The sequence below is a fragment of the Didymella exigua genome, assembly GCF_010094145.1.
Source record: "Didymella exigua CBS 183.55 unplaced genomic scaffold M421scaffold_2, whole genome shotgun sequence".
NCBI classification, from domain to species: domain Eukaryota; kingdom Fungi; phylum Ascomycota; class Dothideomycetes; order Pleosporales; family Didymellaceae; genus Didymella; species Didymella exigua.
Genome location: NW_022984776.1, coordinates 922,470 through 937,791, shown reverse-complemented (window position 1 = coordinate 937,791; position 15,322 = coordinate 922,470). Strand labels below are relative to the sequence as shown.

Below are 15,322 nucleotides of genomic sequence, written 5' to 3'. Positions count from 1 at the left end.
CCCCGAACTCCCCGCAACGGCGACGCGCCACGATGACACGGCGACGACCGCGCACACGAGACACATAGCACCATGTCGCGCGACCCGGGCTACTCGCGGGCGGGACCCAACGGCGCCTACACCAACGGCAGCGGCAGCGGCAGCGGAGGCTACAGCAGCAACGGAGGCTACAGCAGCAACGGAGGCTACGGGAGCTATGGCGCCTCCAACGACGACTATGCAGGGCGGCCCAGCGGCGAGTCGAGGCGCAGACCCGGGGGCTATGGCGGCATGGGCGGAGGAGACGACGTCTCCAGGCCACCCTCGCGGCCGAGCACCGACCGGCCACGCAGGCCAGGCGCATACGGAGCCGCGAGCCCGGCCGAGGACAGCTATGCGCCACGGCCCAGCGGCGAGAGCTCGAGGGACCGGCGCCCTGGAGGCTATGGCGGTTTCCAGCCCCGCAACCAGGACCGCAATCAGGACCGCAATCAGGACCGCAATCAGGACCGCACCCAAGACCGCAATCCGGACCGCACCCAAGACCGCAATCAGGATCGCACCCAAGACCGCAACCAGGACCGCAATCAGGATCGCACCCAAGACCGCAATCAGGACCGCACCCAGGACCGCAATCAAGACGCACCTCACGTCACACGCCCCGCCAGCATAGAGCGCAACCCAGCACGGCCTCGCAGCGGAGGGCGATATGGCGCCTCTGCGGACAGGAGTCAAAGTCGCCCGGCGGGCCAGCAAAACTACGGCCCCGGCAGCCAGCGCATCGAGGAGGTGATCAAGTACATTCAGAGCAACTGGGACTTTATGACTGGCGACCAGTGCATCCCAATCGAGGTCGCCCTCAAGCTCATGGACTCGAGCTCCCTCGGTCTGGCAGACCAGTACGACCAGTTTCGACAGTCCCACCAAGAGCTCCAGCAGGCCCTCAAGGCCATTGTCAACGAGCACCACCAGGGCTTCAACAGCTCCATCGGCACCTTCCACCAGATCCAAACCAGCTTGCAGAGCTCGCAGCATCGCGTGCGGAACCTAAAGGCCTCTCTGGCGTCGGCCAAGTCCCAGCTTTCCACCACCAAGCCCGAGCTCCGCGACTTTGCCACGGCCTCTCAAAACTACGACGAGATGATCCAGATGCTCAACACCATCGAGCAGCTGCAGCTCGTCCCGGAGAAGCTCGAGGCCCGCATCTCCGAGAAGCGCTTCTTGGCCGCAGTCGACATGCTGCAGGATGCGCTCCGCATCATCCGGAAATCTGAAATGGAGAACATTGGCGCTCTGAGCGATCTGCGCACGTACCTAAGCAACCAAGAGGTGTCGCTGACCGACATCTTGATTGAGGAGCTCCATGGTCATCTCTACCTCAAGTCGCCCTACTGCGAGGACAGGTGGAAGGAGTATGCCCACAACCAGTTCAAGGGTAGTGTCTCCGAGAGGGCCCAGGCCGATGTTCGAGGCCGCCTGCTGTACTACTTTCTGGACGGCCTGGACGCGGCAGAGCCGGTACGTCCATCCTGTGCTTCCACCCTGTCATGCTGTGCTTTGACTCTGCCATGCTGTGCTTTGACTCTGCCATGCTGAGCTTCGACTCTGCCATGCTGAGCTTCGACTCTGCCATGCTGAGCTTCGGCTCTGCCATGCTGAGCTTCGACTCTGCCATGCTGAGCTTCGACTCTGCCATGCTGACTACGACTCTGCCATGCTGACTACGACTCTGCTATCCTGTGCTTCGACTCTGCCATGCTGACTACGACAGATGACGGACGACGGTACCCACAATCCAGAAACGGACACGTTCCAGTACATCAGACTGGTCGTCGAGTCGCTGAACAAGATGAATCGCCTGGAGCTCGCTGTTGACACCATCGAGCAGAGGCTGCCCGTTGAGCTCTTCAAGGTTGTCGAAAAGTCGCACAACGAAGTAGCACTGCGACATCCCAGCACACTGCGCGCTTACGCTTCGAGAAAAGGCAGCAAGTCGAAATCGGACATGGAAAGTGACAAGATACGGACAACCCTGCTCAACGACCTGCTCTGGACCCTGTACGCACGCTTCGAGGCAATCGCCGAGAGCCACAGAGTCGTCCACGACGTTGTCGCCGGCATCATCCGCAGAGAGGGCATTCGCGACACCGCCACAAGCGCGACTCTGACTCGAGGTTTCAGGGAATTGTGGAAGCTGTATCAGAGCGAGGTACCATTGTCGCGACGTGTTCCCCGGCTTGAACTAACGACGCTAGATGCGCTCTCTGCTTCACGACTACCTCGCTACAGACGGCGAGACCTCGTACAGAACCGGCCAAAAGCAGGCCATGACCGGCAGTGCCTTTTCGCGCGCACCTCGCGACAGGTCAAAGCGAATGTTCAAGCTTTCAGACATGGACGTTGCGTCAACCGACGTTGCACAAGAACGGGAAGACCTCGAGTTCATCCTGAAAACATCGGTCCCCGGGCTCGTGTCCGACTCCAAGCGAACCGAGAGCGCAAACACAAACACAGCCGACGACATTGAAGGCCACGCGACTGGTCATAAGCTGCTAGTCGAGCCAAGTGTCTTCAACATGGGCATCCTGCTTCCTCCGTCTCTCGACTTCCTCAACAGACTGAAGGAGGTTGTGCCGACGGGCTCAGATATTGTCATGAGCACTCTGACCTCCTTCCTCGATGACTTCTTGGTCAACGTCTTCCATCCTCAGCTGGACGAGACCCTGGTCGAACTGTGCGCCCAGGCCTACGTCCAAGTTGACTCGTATCAAGAGGATCCTCACTGGACGAAGCATTCCAAGAAGCCCATCTTCAAGGTACGTGTCAAGCGACTGGTCTTGGACCTGCACTAACTCTGCAAGGGAACCGCCAACTTCCTCACTCTCATCTCGGCCTTCTGCAAGATGCTCGACAACCTGCCACACGACCAGGCCTTCTCGCAGCTCATCGTTCGCCAGATGGAGACGTATGCACGGAAGAGCACCAGCTGGTACCAGACTCTTGTCAGCCGAGGAAGCCCCACAGCCGCTGGCCGCAGGCTCAAGGCACCTGCTGCCTGGGCCGAGTCTGCCGAGATGGAGGATCTGGTCAACCAAGTCTTCCAGACTGATCCAAAGGATGCCATCAACTTCGGCACGCTTGTCGAGCAGGAGATTGGCCTGCTCCTGCCAACCATTGAGCGGGAGCCGTTGGATCAGGGCGACATTGTTCAGGACCGAAAGACTCTGACAAGTCTCTGTCTGCTTTACACTAGCATGAAGTGGCTGTCGACCAAGATTGCGCGGCTGCGGCACATCAGCGACCGAGCCACAGACTCGACACGGATCGAGCCCGGCGCCCAACGCCACAACAGACGGTGGACACTCCTGTCGTCTTCGGAGCCCCGAGCCGAGGGCGCGCCCGTGTACCTGCCACTGAACCAGGAAACCGCTGCGTAAGTCACCACCACTGCCGGCCCGCCTCCCACCTCTACTGACCCTCGGCAGCGAATTCGACAGCGTCGTGTCCACCTACCAGGCCCTCAGCACCTGCGTCCTGCGCACCCTGCACCTCTCCATCCGGACCACCATCCTCTACTCCCTCGACGCATGCGTGCGGCCCGAAATCGTCGTCGACTCGCTGCTCGGCGACCCCGACCCTGCCATCCTCACCCTCAACACGCAGCTCGTCGCCTTCGACACAGAAGTCAGCACCTACATCCCCGCCCCCGCGTACAGGCTGCTTACGTCCGGCCTCGCCGCGCTCATGGACATGTACCTCCTCTCGCTCTGCACGTCCAAGCTTGACAACATCAACGCGAACGGCGCCGCGCTGATGCAGCTAAACATGCTCGTCCTGCAACAAAACCTGAAGAACATCGAGGACGGCGCCAGTCTGCCCAACGTCAAGCTGTTCCTGGACCTGTACACCGCGGGTCCCGAGGCCATTGTTGCAAAGGCCAAGGAGCACGGGAAGGGCTTTGGACTGCAGGGATTGGCAAAGGACATGTTCACCCACGACAAGGTCAAGCGACTGCTGGAGCTGGCGTACAAGGAGAGGTTGGCCGATGAAAGGAGGGAGGCGGTCGTGCTCGCGCAGCGCGAGCGCGACGCGCTGCTCCTCGATATCAGCGAGTTCATGTACTAGCCTGCGATCTGCGGTTCTGTGTCTGCGGTTCTATGTCTGCGGGTCTATATCTGGGGTGTTGCTGTTGCCGGCGCGCGCTGACTGCTCGCAAGCATGCGCTTAGTAACCAATTCGAGTACAATGCCGCAGATGCTTTTTCCCAGTCAGCCGGTCAGAGGCTGTTTTTTTTTTCGCCCGAGCAACACCGCTCCCCGCGCGTGACCGCCTTACTCACTTCTCTCCAGGGCGCGAAAAAGCAACAAGCATGTCGGAAAGACAGACTCTCAGGAGCCCGCGGACCCTCGTGCTATGACCCTGGACTCGACCAGCGACGAGCCGATGCTCGCGTGCTGGTCAACTATAGAGGTGTGCAGCCCTACGAGCATTCGGCGACGTTACACAACGCCGCGCCCGTGCTGCCCTGCCCGTGCCACCCCAGACGTCCCCGATCATGCAGGGTTCCTCAGCTCGGCATCACCTGCAGCTGCGAGTAAGACCACTCACAACGGCCCTGCAGTTCCGCATTCAGGATGCTGATGCTCCAGCGGTCTGTCTAGCGATCGTATTGGGGGCCCAGCTGGGACGGCGAGCACACTGATGGGTATGTAGGGCAGGGCACTTTCAGCCGCCGAGCTGCCCACTGCGGCTTACACCTCAATGTCGCCGATGACAGATCGGGCCTGACATACCGCGCCCACCAAACCATGAACTATTAAAGGCTGGGGAGGTGTGTGGTCGCACTGGTTTCATATTCACTTTGACGACCGCGAGTTCCTGCCTTTGCTTCTTTGTTCTTGGTCTGCATCCTCGATACTGCCCTCGAGCATCCACACTTACGTCGCAGTAGAGCAGTGTAGCACTTACCGCTTGTATAGTCGCGGTCGCCATGTTGACTTCAAATTCCTCCGTCGAGGACATGGAGAAGGGTGCTACGGACTATGCGCACCTGGCAAACACGACGGTCCACAGCTTCAGTTGGGACAGTGTCACCGTCAGCGTCAAAGACCGTAAGACAAAGCAGCCACTCGATATCCTCTCTGGCGTCGATGGCATCGTCGAGGCTGGTACGAATCCCCAAGCCCCACTCCAGGCATCGCTTTCGCGAGGCATCGCTAACGCCGCACCAGGTGAGGTGCTGGCTTTGATGGGACCGAGGTATGCGTCGAACTGCCGCATCGATCCTTCACCATGACTGACTCGGCCAGTGGGTCTGGAAAGACTACTCTGCTCAATGTGCTCGCGCATCGAGCTGCGGCAGCAAACGCCACTATCCAGCAGACATTGGCTATCAACGGCGCACCGACGTCTCTCGCTTCATTCCGCAAGCTGAGCTCGTTTGTCGAGCAAGAAGACGCACTCGTCGGCTCACTTACAGTCCGCGAGACACTGCACTTTGCAGCACAGCTTGCGCTACCAAGGTACGCCTTGTCTCTCCATGTTCAAAGTGTGAGGATAGTTGACCATTCTTAGCTCGGTCAGTAAAGCGGAACGCAACGCCCGCATCGAAGGCCTCCTCTCATCCTTCGGTCTCCAGGACCAAGCAGACACTATCATCGGCACACCACTCCGCAAGGGTGTCTCTGGTGGCCAGAAGAGGAGAGTCAGTGTTGCTGCACAGCTCATGACGAGTCCGAGGATACTCTTCTTGGACGAGCCGACTAGCGGGCTTGACTCAGCGGCCAGCTGGAAAGTCATGAGTTTCGTCAAGGAGCTCGCTAAGAAACATAGAGTACGTGACCAAGGAATCGTCTTGAGCTTTGTGTGACTGACGAACCGCAGTTTCTGGTTCTGGCTTCGATCCATCAACCATCAACCACCACCTTTGAGCTCTTTGATAAGCTCCTGCTCCTATCAAAGGGCAAGGTTGCATACAACGGCCCTGTCGCAGGCATCAAAGACTACTTCTCCGGCCTCGGATACAATGTACGCCACACTCGTTTCTCCACGCGCACGCCGAAACCTGACACTAACCGCGATAGATGCCTCTCTACACGAACCCCGCCGAATATGTGATCCAGCTCGTCAACACCGACTTCGCACCTGACTCTACAGGCCAGCTCGCCCACCTACACACGTCCTGGACGCACTCGTCCCACGCCGCACTCGTCAAGCTTCAAATCCACTCCAAGTCCATGTCTCCCGAGTCAGCGCCCGCCTTACGAATCACCCCATCCGCGGCGAATCCGCTCCTCATCCCTCTCACGCTCATCCACCGCTCGTTCATAAAATCCTACCGCGACGTCGTCGCATACGGTATCCGCATCGTCATGTACCTCGCACTCGCCGTGATGATGGGCACAGTATGGCTACGTCTTGCAGCGACGCAAGAAAACATCCCCGCCTTTACAAACGCCATCTTCTTCGGCAGCGCATTCCTATCCTTCATGGCCGTCGCATATATCCCCTCGTTCCTCGAAGACCTAGCTCTGTTCCGCAAAGAGCGCTCAAACGGACTCTACGGCCCGACGGCATTCGTGCTCGCCAACTTCGCCCTCGGCGCGCCGTGGCTCCTCCTCATCGCGACGTTATTCAGCGCCGTCGCGTACGCGCTCGTCGGCTTCGCGCCGGGCCCCGCCCGCTTCTGGACAGCCGTCGCGTGGCTGACGCTCGACCTGCTGGCCGCCGAGGCCCTGGTCGTGCTGCTGTGCAGTCTAATCCCCATCTTCGTCGTGGCGCTCGCGGCTGCCGCGTTTGCAAACGGCCTGTGGATGTGCGTGGGCGGGTTTATGGTGCGCCCTGATGCGCTCAATGTGTTTTGGCGGTATGCGTTTCACTATGTTGATTACCAGGCGTATGTGTTCCGCGGGTTGATGGTGAATGAGTTTGCGCATAGGGCGTATGCGTGTGCGCCGCGCACGGAGGGGGGGTGTTACTGCGCGATCCCTAGTGGGCTTGCGGAGCAGTGTATGGTGGATGGAAGGGCGGTGTTGGATGGGTATGGGTATAAGACGGGTGGGGTGGGGAGGTATGTCGGGTATATGGTTCTTATTATCTTTGTGTACAGGGTGTTGGGCTGGGTTGCGCTGTGGGCGAGGAGGCATTAGGCCGTCGGTGACGAGGCCATGTATCCAGACCAGCAGCCATGTCATCTCTATCCTGATATAATTCCCAGGGCTCGATCGCCGTGACGACCTTGCATCGGGGGCATCGCATCGGTGTCGGAAAGCAACGCCGCTCCATTCTGTTTCTGAGTCTGTCATTCTGTCATAACCTGTGATATCTGTCCGCCGGAGAATAGAGGGTGCAGATGAAGATAAATTGAGCGTGGCGGTGTAAGCAGAAGTATGCATAGAAACTAGGTTGGCGCGGGGCAGCTGCGGTTGCACGGGTGGATGGAGATGCGTCGTAGCTGACGGCGACGGCTGTTGATGAGAACTCCTGCATGGCAAAGGCGGGATACTGTATAGACACGCTGATGAAGGAAGGAGTTCAGAAAGTGCTAGAAAATGCAATGACATTGAAGCGTAGAGACCAATAACTGTAGGAACAACGCGGAGACCGACTGGCTGTGATACACGAGAGAGAGCATGGCACAACGCCTGATAGCATAATTTTGTTTCTGACAGCTACTCAAATAACGGCAAGGCTCTTACAGCTTGCTAGCCTCCGCGCTCGTCCTGTTCAGATACAACGGATCCCTAGGCTCAATGCCATACTTCCTACACAGCTCGTCGCCCTTCTTCTGCTGTGCATCAATCCGCTGCTTGTGGGCGACACCGCGCTTGTTCTCATTCCTACCAAGCTGCAGCAAATGAACCTCATCAGGCCCATCGACAATCCTCATCGTCCTGCCACTCGAGTACATGTTCGCAAGCGGGGTGTCCTGGCAGACACCAGCACCACCGTAGGCCTGGATAGCCCAGTCGATGACCTTGAGGTTGACCTCGGGGACGAGAACCTTGACTTCGGCAATCTCCTTCAACGCGCCCTTGGCGTTGGTCTCATCGATCTTGATGGCGGCGTTCAGGACGGCGAGACGAGCCGCGTCGATCTCAATGCGTGAGCGGGCAACGCGCTCAAGCATGATACCGTGCTCGTGCAGCATCTTGCCGAAGGGCTTCTTGCGCTCGTCGTTGAGACGGGCGAGCATCCACTCAAGTGCCTTCTCGGCGGAACCGATGCTGCGCATAGCGTGGTGAATACGACCGGGTCCAAGACGGCCCTGAATGATCTCGAAACCCCTGCCCTCACCGAGCACCATATTGGAAGCGGGAACGCGGACATTCTGGAATGTGACGTGGCCATGACCGTGGGGGGCGTCGTCAAAGCCCATGACGGAGAGCATGCGATGGATGGTGACGCCGGGTGTCTCAGCGGAGACCAGGATGACGGACTGCTGCTTGTACTTGTCGGCATGATTGGGGTCGGTCTTGCCCAAGACAATGAAAATCTTGCAGCGAGGGTCACCGATTCCTGAGGACCACCATTTCTATTTGTGACTGTTAGCGAAGCCTGAGTGTGGTGATGACTGATAAATCTTACCTGACCGTTCAGGACGTAGTGGTCACCATCACGCTTGATGGTCATCTCGATGTTCGTAGCGTCACTTGAAGCGACTTGAGGCTCTGTCATCAAGAAGGCAGAACGGATCTTGCCTTGCAGCAGAGGGTCAAGCCACTGCCTCTTCTGGGCATCGGTGCCGTACTTGGCGATAACCTCCATGTTTCCGGTATCAGGGGCAGCGCAGTTAGTAGCCTAAGTGAGGTCAGTATCCCTGACACCGTGTCATGAAGACTGTCCTTACCTCAGAAGCTATCCTGCTCTTGCCCAGGTACTCAGCCATGAGACCGTACTCCAAGTTGCTAAACCCAGCGCCCTCTTTGAAATGTGCCTTGGGCAGGAACATGTTCCACAGCCCAAGCTCTTGTGCCCTCTTCTTCATATCCTCAATGACGGTTGGGTGCGCCGAGAAGCGCTCTTTAGTCGTCTCGCCAAGCTGGCGTAGGTATACCTGGTCGGCAGGAATGCATTCTTCTTCGACGAACTTCTCAACCTAAGAAACGTGTAAGCAGATACACCATTGCTGACCAACGATGAGAAACACACAATGTCGAGTGTCTTCGCAGCCCTCTCGCTGACAAAGGGCCGTGCAATAGCAGGAATGCGCTGAGAAGCCGAGATATGGCCCTTGGCATCGTTCTGGAGGAGATATGGAACAGACATTTTGGCCTGGATTATTCAGAGGAAATAGTGATGGTGGGAAGGTCTGAAAGCCAGATGTCCGAGGAGTCTGGGGTAATTGGAGGGATGGTGCCACTCGCAACGCGCCCGTCGGTTCGGCGTGGAGCTTCTGCGGGGACGAGCCTTCCAGCCTCGGAGTGCCGAGGTCCCACAGACCATCCCCCCACAAATCCTGGGTACGGGATGAGACCCGCCCCGGCACCGTGCGTTGGTAACGATATCCGGACACGTTGCCTTATACCATTCAGTCGCATTGGAGTGAACGTTAATACAGAAAGACACCTTAGTTCCAATACTAGCACAATGTCGTCCTAGACCAAATAGTGAAGGGGTATGTGCATGTAGCCGAAACAGTACTTTGCCCCAAAACGCCGGTCCCATCAATGCATCATAGACTACTCGAACGCCGCCACGCGCTGCTAAAGCAGAGCCGCACTCCACATCAATTGCTGAACAATTCGTTGCCGCTATCAACGGGCGAACTGTCGTCTGCGCCGCCATCGTAGCTGCTCTGCGCTCTTCTCAGCGGCGACCTGGCCTTGCCCTTGACTCGAACCTCTTTCTGCGCCACCGGCTGATCCTGCTCTTCCGCCTTGAGCTGGTCAATTGCACGGTCGACCTCTTCCCACGATGGCCTGCTGTCTCGTGTACCATTGGGAGTTGCAGGGCCAGATTGTGTAGCTAGCACCTGAATGCGCTTGGCTTGGTCTTCAGGAGTGATGTCCGGGACCTTTCTAGGAATTGCTGGATCAGCGTCTGAATCAACGTCTTCGATACCGTTGACATATGGGGGTGAGGATCCGGACTGAGAAGCGATCATAGACTGGTCAGCCTGGAGACCGCCAGGTGTGTTTGGCGTCGGTGGACTGTACTCGATCTGCACAGGACTCCTTGCGTCGTCGCTGTCCATGTCTGAGATGATGCTGCGTCCTGGGCCGCTCCTGTCGCTCAATCCAGCTGAAGTGTCACTGCGCCACATGTTCTTGAACGTTCGCCTGCGCCTGTCTACACCAGTCTCTGGAGGTCCTCGTTGTGGTGGCGGAGAGTCAAAGAAGCTAGAGTACTTGGTTCCCAGTTGCTGCACGATAGGCATGTCTGCAGCAGCTCCCATGGTTCCCGACCTGGCGAACAGAACTAAGCCTAAGCAGAGGAGCAGTAGCGTTGACTGAACAACAGCCATTCTCTTCTGCCACACAAATTCATCAGCCATCATGCTGAGCCTGGCGCCGATTTCTCCCATATCTTTATTCTGTCTTTCCTTGATACCTTCAATCTCAATAACGGTGCTCTGCCAGAGCTGTTCGTACAGATTTCGATAATGCTTGAGCTCCGTGATGACTGTGGTGTTCATATACTCGAGAAACTTCTCCGTCTTTGCTAGCTGCTTCTTCTCAACCTTGATGAAAGCATCCCTCAAGATGCGCGACTGTTCCTCGATGTACTGCAGTGATAGCGTGCTGTTAGCCTCGAGATACTGCAGGCGTTTGTGGATTGACTTGAAAAAAGACTCTTGGGTAGATGGTGCAGCGGCATTTGGGTGTGTAGGCGAAGATCGAGATTGTGATGCGACAGAAGGATTCGCTGCGGTACTGTTGTTCGATGGTTTTACCGACGGATGATTTGCGGACGATGGTGCTGCGTCGGAGCCAGACGAGCGAATAGAGGATGCTCCAGAGGTTGTAGGCGGTTTAACCGGGGCAGGACTTTGACTCGACACACCTGTCTGGCTAAGTTGTGAGGCGGCAGCGGTGACGCTAGCCCTTCGCTCCTGCACGCTGGTCTCACTCTCTTCGCTACTACCTGGCGTAGATAACGTGAGAGACGAACCGTTTGTTGAGTGGTTTGTGGGGACGCTCACAGAGGTGACAATCGATTGACTGTTGATTGACGGTGTTGAGACTTGCCCAGAAGCTGATGGTCCACCGGTCATTGTGGAGTGAGACACAGCCTGACTGGTAGCTGGCTGATTGTTAGGGGGAATGGTCGGTTGTGACTTGCTTTCCGCAGGAGCTGTCTCTGTCGAGACCAGGAGCACTTCCTTCGCCAGTATGACAGGGACTCGATCTGCTGGTATTGGCCCACTGCCATCGGCAGGCTTAACCACATCTTCCTCCTCTTCGATCGACTCGGCATCATCGTCTCCGCCGCGAGCTTCCTCTTCTTCGCGCCTGAACTGCTCCATCATGGTCGTGCCATGTACTCGCAGCAAACTCAATGGACAATAGAACTCATTGCCATATTGAGTCAAAAACTCGATACGCAGGTAGCGAGCCCAAATCTGGGGCTCTGTAATCAAGAAAGGCTGGATGTCGCGTGAGTTGCGAGCCTCAAAGGTAGCCAGCGTGCGCCACCTCTCCATCTTGACGGGGTATCGGTCGGAAACGCTGATACGGAAGTGGCGGAACATGGACGAGAAGAACTCGTAGTTGGCAAGGACAACTGTATCAACTAGGATGTCGTCACAAAGCTCGACGATTAAGAACTTATTGTCGACAGAGCACTCGTTCAGCATGTAGCTATCCTTATGCTCTGACAATACAGCTGAAGAGCCCTTTGCTTTCTTGTTCGTCTTAAGAATGTTCGCTGCGCAGTCGAAGGAAGCATAGTTGAAGCGCTCTTTACACGTCTTTCCAGCATCTTTGCTGAGCGCCCAGGAGCCCGAGCCAGGTTTGTCTGTTTCTCTGGTGGGCTTTGCGGCTTCACCCCCTACAGCCCTTGAAGCAATGTCGCTGCCGATAGAGCTGCCCTCAGATAGATCCCCGAATCCAGTGAAGTCAATGTCGATCTCTGCTTCCTCGCCCAAGGAGTCCAGGGCATTGACGTTGACCGGACGTCTCCTAGGGCCTTGCTCTGCAGACGCAGCTCGGCCTTGCCCGACACTATCAGGCGACTGACCAGCTTGCGCTAGGTTTCTTTTTTTCCACTCGTCAAAGGAAAGGAAATTGGCGTTATCAAATGGCGAGTCCGTCTCCAACTCGGTATCAGGCTCTGTGCTTGCAGTACTACCGCCAACCGCACCCTCGTCTAGGCCTGTACCTTCCGCTGGAGAGGCAGATGTAGCAGTAGAACTCCCTGTGCTCTCATTTGTTCTGCTTCCAGCTCCTTCCTTCGCAGTCGAGACCGATGTTTGCGGGGTCGAAGGCGAGTCTGCTGCTGGCGGTGTTGCATTCGTGGAAATTGTAGCGATTCGATCCGACCAACTGGTCTTTAGACATTGCTGTGGTAGGGTGTGCGTAATATAGTTTATCGTACGGTACGAGCAGATCGTGTCGTTATCGGCGTAGGAGCGAGTAAAGGGTGTTGGTTGTGAAGGAGCAGCAGAATTGTCATGTCGTGTAACGCTGTAGTTCGTCACGCTATCATTCGCCGCCTGGGCCAGAGCGGTCGTGGATATGCATAGGAGCAGGAATGCCGCCCGTTTGCGGAGTGATGCGCCAATCGTGGGCATTGCTTGGTCGCATAGCTCAGCCAGATTCGAGATCCTGCGAGCGGGCTTGTCGAGTTTCGAGAAGGCTCATGAGCGCCGATACATGCGTGGGGGCTGGGAGACAGTCACCGCTGTGCGAACAGGTGTTCGTGCAAAGACACGTTGCGAACAGTGTCTCATCCAGCCGCATCTTTGTTCAAGCGGCAGAGCGGCGGCTGGCAGCTGCCAAGACATCGTCATACGGCAGGTGCGTCTATGCGAAACATTGGTACCGCCATGGTGATGCCGATACTTTGACCACCTCCAGGCTGGACAATTCGAACTACAGTTTCGGGTTCCGTTGTCAACGCGATTCGTTGATGGCATCTTCTTAAGTTGACCGGAACGCATTTTTCGAACAACCCTTGAGGTCCTCGCGTGTACTTCGTACTAACTGAAGCAAACTGTCTAAAAACTTCACTTGCCCGTTTAGAGGCGGGATTGCCTCGTTCGCTAGAATTGGTCATTGGGGCAACTGAGACGTGAGAACTAAATCTAGGGTCTGTTGGAGTAGCGGCGATGCACGCACGCTCAATTACATTCATGCTATATTGAAGTAGACTCGTAGAATGCTGCCTGCCCATGTGCAACCGATTATTGCGCAAGCAGGTGGATGCCTCCATGCCACCAAAACGTATCAAACATCCATTCGCAGAGCCCACCATCTTCCGTCCATTCTCTCTAAATTGTATGTCGTGCTCATTACCCTGAGGCGCCATGCTCGGGTCAAAGGAAACGCCTTATGAGAGTGCTAAAAAGCCCAGTGCCTGAAGTTCCCGCTATGCTATCGTATGGGGTATGTCTTGCCAGGTATCGTCGAATCGCATGAAAACATATAAAGGAGCAATACAATCGTCAATCAAACGTGCAAATGGCATCTAGATCAAGTGTTGGAGCGACCCAGGATCGGTGAACGGAGGACTGTGCTCGAGGGTAGATCCTGAGCAAAGGGAGTCGCATATCGAATGATCGTCCGTTTCCAGCGCCAACAGAACCGTAGCCACCATGGCTAGCTGGAGGTAGTCGCACGCCTGCGTGGTCTGAAAGGAACAGAAACCAGCTTACGAAGCCTTGTCCTAGAAGCCTTCGTTGCCTGCATGGCAGACTTTGATCTCCGAAACCCACTCGGAGGCAAGAACTTGATGCCCTGTAAGACGGCGTGCAGGGATTGGGTCGAGGATCGAGTAGATCACATTACGGCACTGACGCTACGCAACGTGTTAGTGGTGTACCTCTCCACAGAGAATTGAATCTACTTACCCTTCGCAGGACTTCGATGGGCCGGTAGCCCTCTTCCTCTTTCCGGTCCTCGAGGTAGCGGTCGAAGAACTCATCCTCGCCCTTTTGAGCAACACGCCAGAGATGGCGACCAGTCCTCATGGCCATGTAGATGATACCGCAAGCCCATACATCGACAGCGCGAGGGTCGAACTCCTTGTCCACGTACTCCTCAGGAGCGATGTATGGGGCCGATCCGCAGAGACCAGCGGTCATGTGGGCTTCCTTCTCCCAAGCCATTCGGAAGCACTCGCCATTGCCGAAATCGGTGATCTTGATCGAACCGTGGGTCGTCAGAAGGAGGTTCTCAGGCTTGAGGTCGCGATGCGCAACACCCATCTCGTGCATGTACTCGACACCTCGCATCAACTGCTTGAAGAAGCAGTCGGCTTCGGCAACCTCGAGCTGTCCAGCGGCAAGCACAAGGGTATACAGATCGCCCCCAGAACAGTACTCCATGACCTCGCAGTAGACACCCTTCTCATCCTGGAGCAGGTCAAGAGTGGTGATGACGTTGGGGTGCTGCATAGACGAGGATATGCAGAACTCGGAGGTGAGGCGTTTCTGATACTTCTTGGCAGACTCGTTGGGGCGCTGCTTGAATTCCTTCACAGCGTAGAGCTGCTCCCGCTTCGAGTCCTTAGGATCCTGCTTGTGGGCAACGCGGACGATACCAAAAGCTCCTCGCCCAACAACTTCTTGACACTTGCCGTACTTCTGCACCAGTGTCTGCGGCAGGTTGGTCGAGTTCTTGGCTTCGGCAAGCTTTTCTTTTTCGTTGCGCATGACGTCAACCCAGTTCGACATGAGACTGAGGGGCTGGTCGGCGGGGTTATCCTCCTTCTTCTTGCCCAACATCAAACTCTGGAACATGTCGGACAGCTTCTCCTGACGTTTAGCGACCTTGAGGTGGTGCTCGTGGCCGCCCTCGTCGTTGGTCCAGAAGCGCTTGTACGGTGCAGGCTCTTTGGGGGCCTTCGAGACCGAGCCCTGGCGCACAGGTGTAGGGCGACCGTTCGCGGTGTCGGTGCCGTTGGGGGCTCTGGCAGCCTTGACAATCTCGCCGTTGGTCTGCTTCGACCCAGCATCCTTGCTGGAACCGAACATGCTGCTGAGGCGCGACGTCATGGTTGGTTTTTTCGGCTTCAAAAGGGCTTCGGCGGCAGCTTGCACTCCATATGCTCCGGACTGGTGAACAACGGGTGGCGGCAGAACAGTCGCATCTGGCAAGGAGTGCAGTGACGATGCCGTAGAGGCAGTCGCAGGGGGCGAAGCAGCAGGTTTTGAGGTCCGACTGGGTGGATTACTGCTCGT

At 56.8% G+C, this 15,322-nt stretch overlaps 5 protein-coding genes across 5 annotated transcripts; 2 read left to right on the top strand and 3 right to left on the bottom strand.

Annotated features, from left to right (window-relative positions):
- The first annotated feature begins 17 nt into the window (after window positions 1-17).
- Window positions 18-4,578, top strand: M421DRAFT_415861 (uncharacterized protein). The gene is made up of 5 exons (XM_033590860.1): window positions 18-1,497; window positions 1,751-2,188; window positions 2,235-2,794; window positions 2,840-3,412; window positions 3,465-4,578. The coding sequence occupies exons 1-5, from the start codon at window positions 73-75 to the stop codon at window positions 4,102-4,104; spliced, it is 3,636 nt and encodes a 1,211-aa protein (XP_033453766.1). The 5' UTR covers window positions 18-72; the 3' UTR covers window positions 4,105-4,578.
- Window positions 4,579-4,655: 77 nt separating this feature from the next.
- M421DRAFT_415859 (ATP transporter) lies at window positions 4,656-7,258 on the top strand. Its single transcript, XM_033590859.1, has 6 exons — window positions 4,656-5,147; window positions 5,211-5,238; window positions 5,289-5,501; window positions 5,554-5,812; window positions 5,863-6,006; window positions 6,063-7,258. The coding sequence occupies exons 1-6, from the start codon at window positions 4,970-4,972 to the stop codon at window positions 7,125-7,127; spliced, it is 1,887 nt and encodes a 628-aa protein (XP_033453765.1). The 5' UTR covers window positions 4,656-4,969; the 3' UTR covers window positions 7,128-7,258.
- Window positions 7,259-7,520: 262 nt separating this feature from the next.
- M421DRAFT_415857 (acyl-CoA dehydrogenase NM domain-like protein) lies at window positions 7,521-9,392 on the bottom strand. The gene is made up of 4 exons (XM_033590858.1): window positions 9,130-9,392; window positions 8,828-9,076; window positions 8,566-8,778; window positions 7,521-8,512 (listed from the first exon to the last, which is right to left on the bottom strand). The coding sequence occupies exons 1-4, from the start codon at window positions 9,244-9,246 to the stop codon at window positions 7,673-7,675; spliced, it is 1,419 nt and encodes a 472-aa protein (XP_033453764.1). The 5' UTR covers window positions 9,247-9,392; the 3' UTR covers window positions 7,521-7,672.
- A 101-nt stretch (window positions 9,393-9,493) lies between these two features.
- Window positions 9,494-12,871, bottom strand: M421DRAFT_415856 (uncharacterized protein). The gene has a single exon (XM_033590857.1). The coding sequence runs from the start codon at window positions 12,710-12,712 to the stop codon at window positions 9,707-9,709; it is 3,006 nt and encodes a 1,001-aa protein (XP_033453763.1). The 5' UTR covers window positions 12,713-12,871; the 3' UTR covers window positions 9,494-9,706.
- Window positions 12,872-13,806: 935 nt separating this feature from the next.
- On the bottom strand, window positions 13,807-15,136 carry M421DRAFT_912 (Pkinase-domain-containing protein; the record flags this gene model as incomplete). The annotated part of the gene is made up of 2 exons (XM_033597923.1): window positions 13,807-13,938; window positions 13,991-15,136. 2 exons carry the CDS (start codon window positions 15,134-15,136, stop codon window positions 13,807-13,809), a joined length of 1,278 nt encoding a protein of 425 aa, XP_033453762.1.
- Between the last annotated feature and the right edge of the window lie 186 nt (window positions 15,137-15,322).

Bases quoted from the DNA above. Each gene is read 5' to 3' on its own strand.
- M421DRAFT_415861 (XM_033590860.1), top strand. From the start codon at position 73: ATGTCGCGCGACCCGGGCTACTCGCGGGCGGGACCCAACGGCGCCTAC. The intron at 1,498-1,750 runs GTACGTCCATCC...TGACTACGACAG, and splicing joins GCCTGGACGCGGCAGAGCCG to ATGACGGACGACGGTACCCA. The intron at 2,795-2,839 runs GGTACGTGTCAA...CTAACTCTGCAA, and splicing joins TCCAAGAAGCCCATCTTCAA to GGGAACCGCCAACTTCCTCA.
- M421DRAFT_415859 (XM_033590859.1), top strand. From the start codon at position 4,970: ATGTTGACTTCAAATTCCTCCGTCGAGGACATGGAGAAGGGTGCTACG. The intron at 5,148-5,210 runs GTACGAATCCCC...ACGCCGCACCAG, and splicing joins CGATGGCATCGTCGAGGCTG to GTGAGGTGCTGGCTTTGATG. The intron at 6,007-6,062 runs GTACGCCACACT...TAACCGCGATAG, and splicing joins TCTCCGGCCTCGGATACAAT to ATGCCTCTCTACACGAACCC.
- M421DRAFT_415857 (XM_033590858.1), bottom strand. From the start codon at position 9,246: ATGTCTGTTCCATATCTCCTCCAGAACGATGCCAAGGGCCATATCTCG. The intron at 9,077-9,129 runs GTGTGTTTCTCA...CACGTTTCTTAG, and splicing joins CTGCGAAGACACTCGACATT to GTTGAGAAGTTCGTCGAAGA. The intron at 8,513-8,565 runs GTAAGATTTATC...AGTCACAAATAG, and splicing joins ACTACGTCCTGAACGGTCAG to AAATGGTGGTCCTCAGGAAT.
- M421DRAFT_415856 (XM_033590857.1), bottom strand. From the start codon at position 12,712: ATGCCCACGATTGGCGCATCACTCCGCAAACGGGCGGCATTCCTGCTC.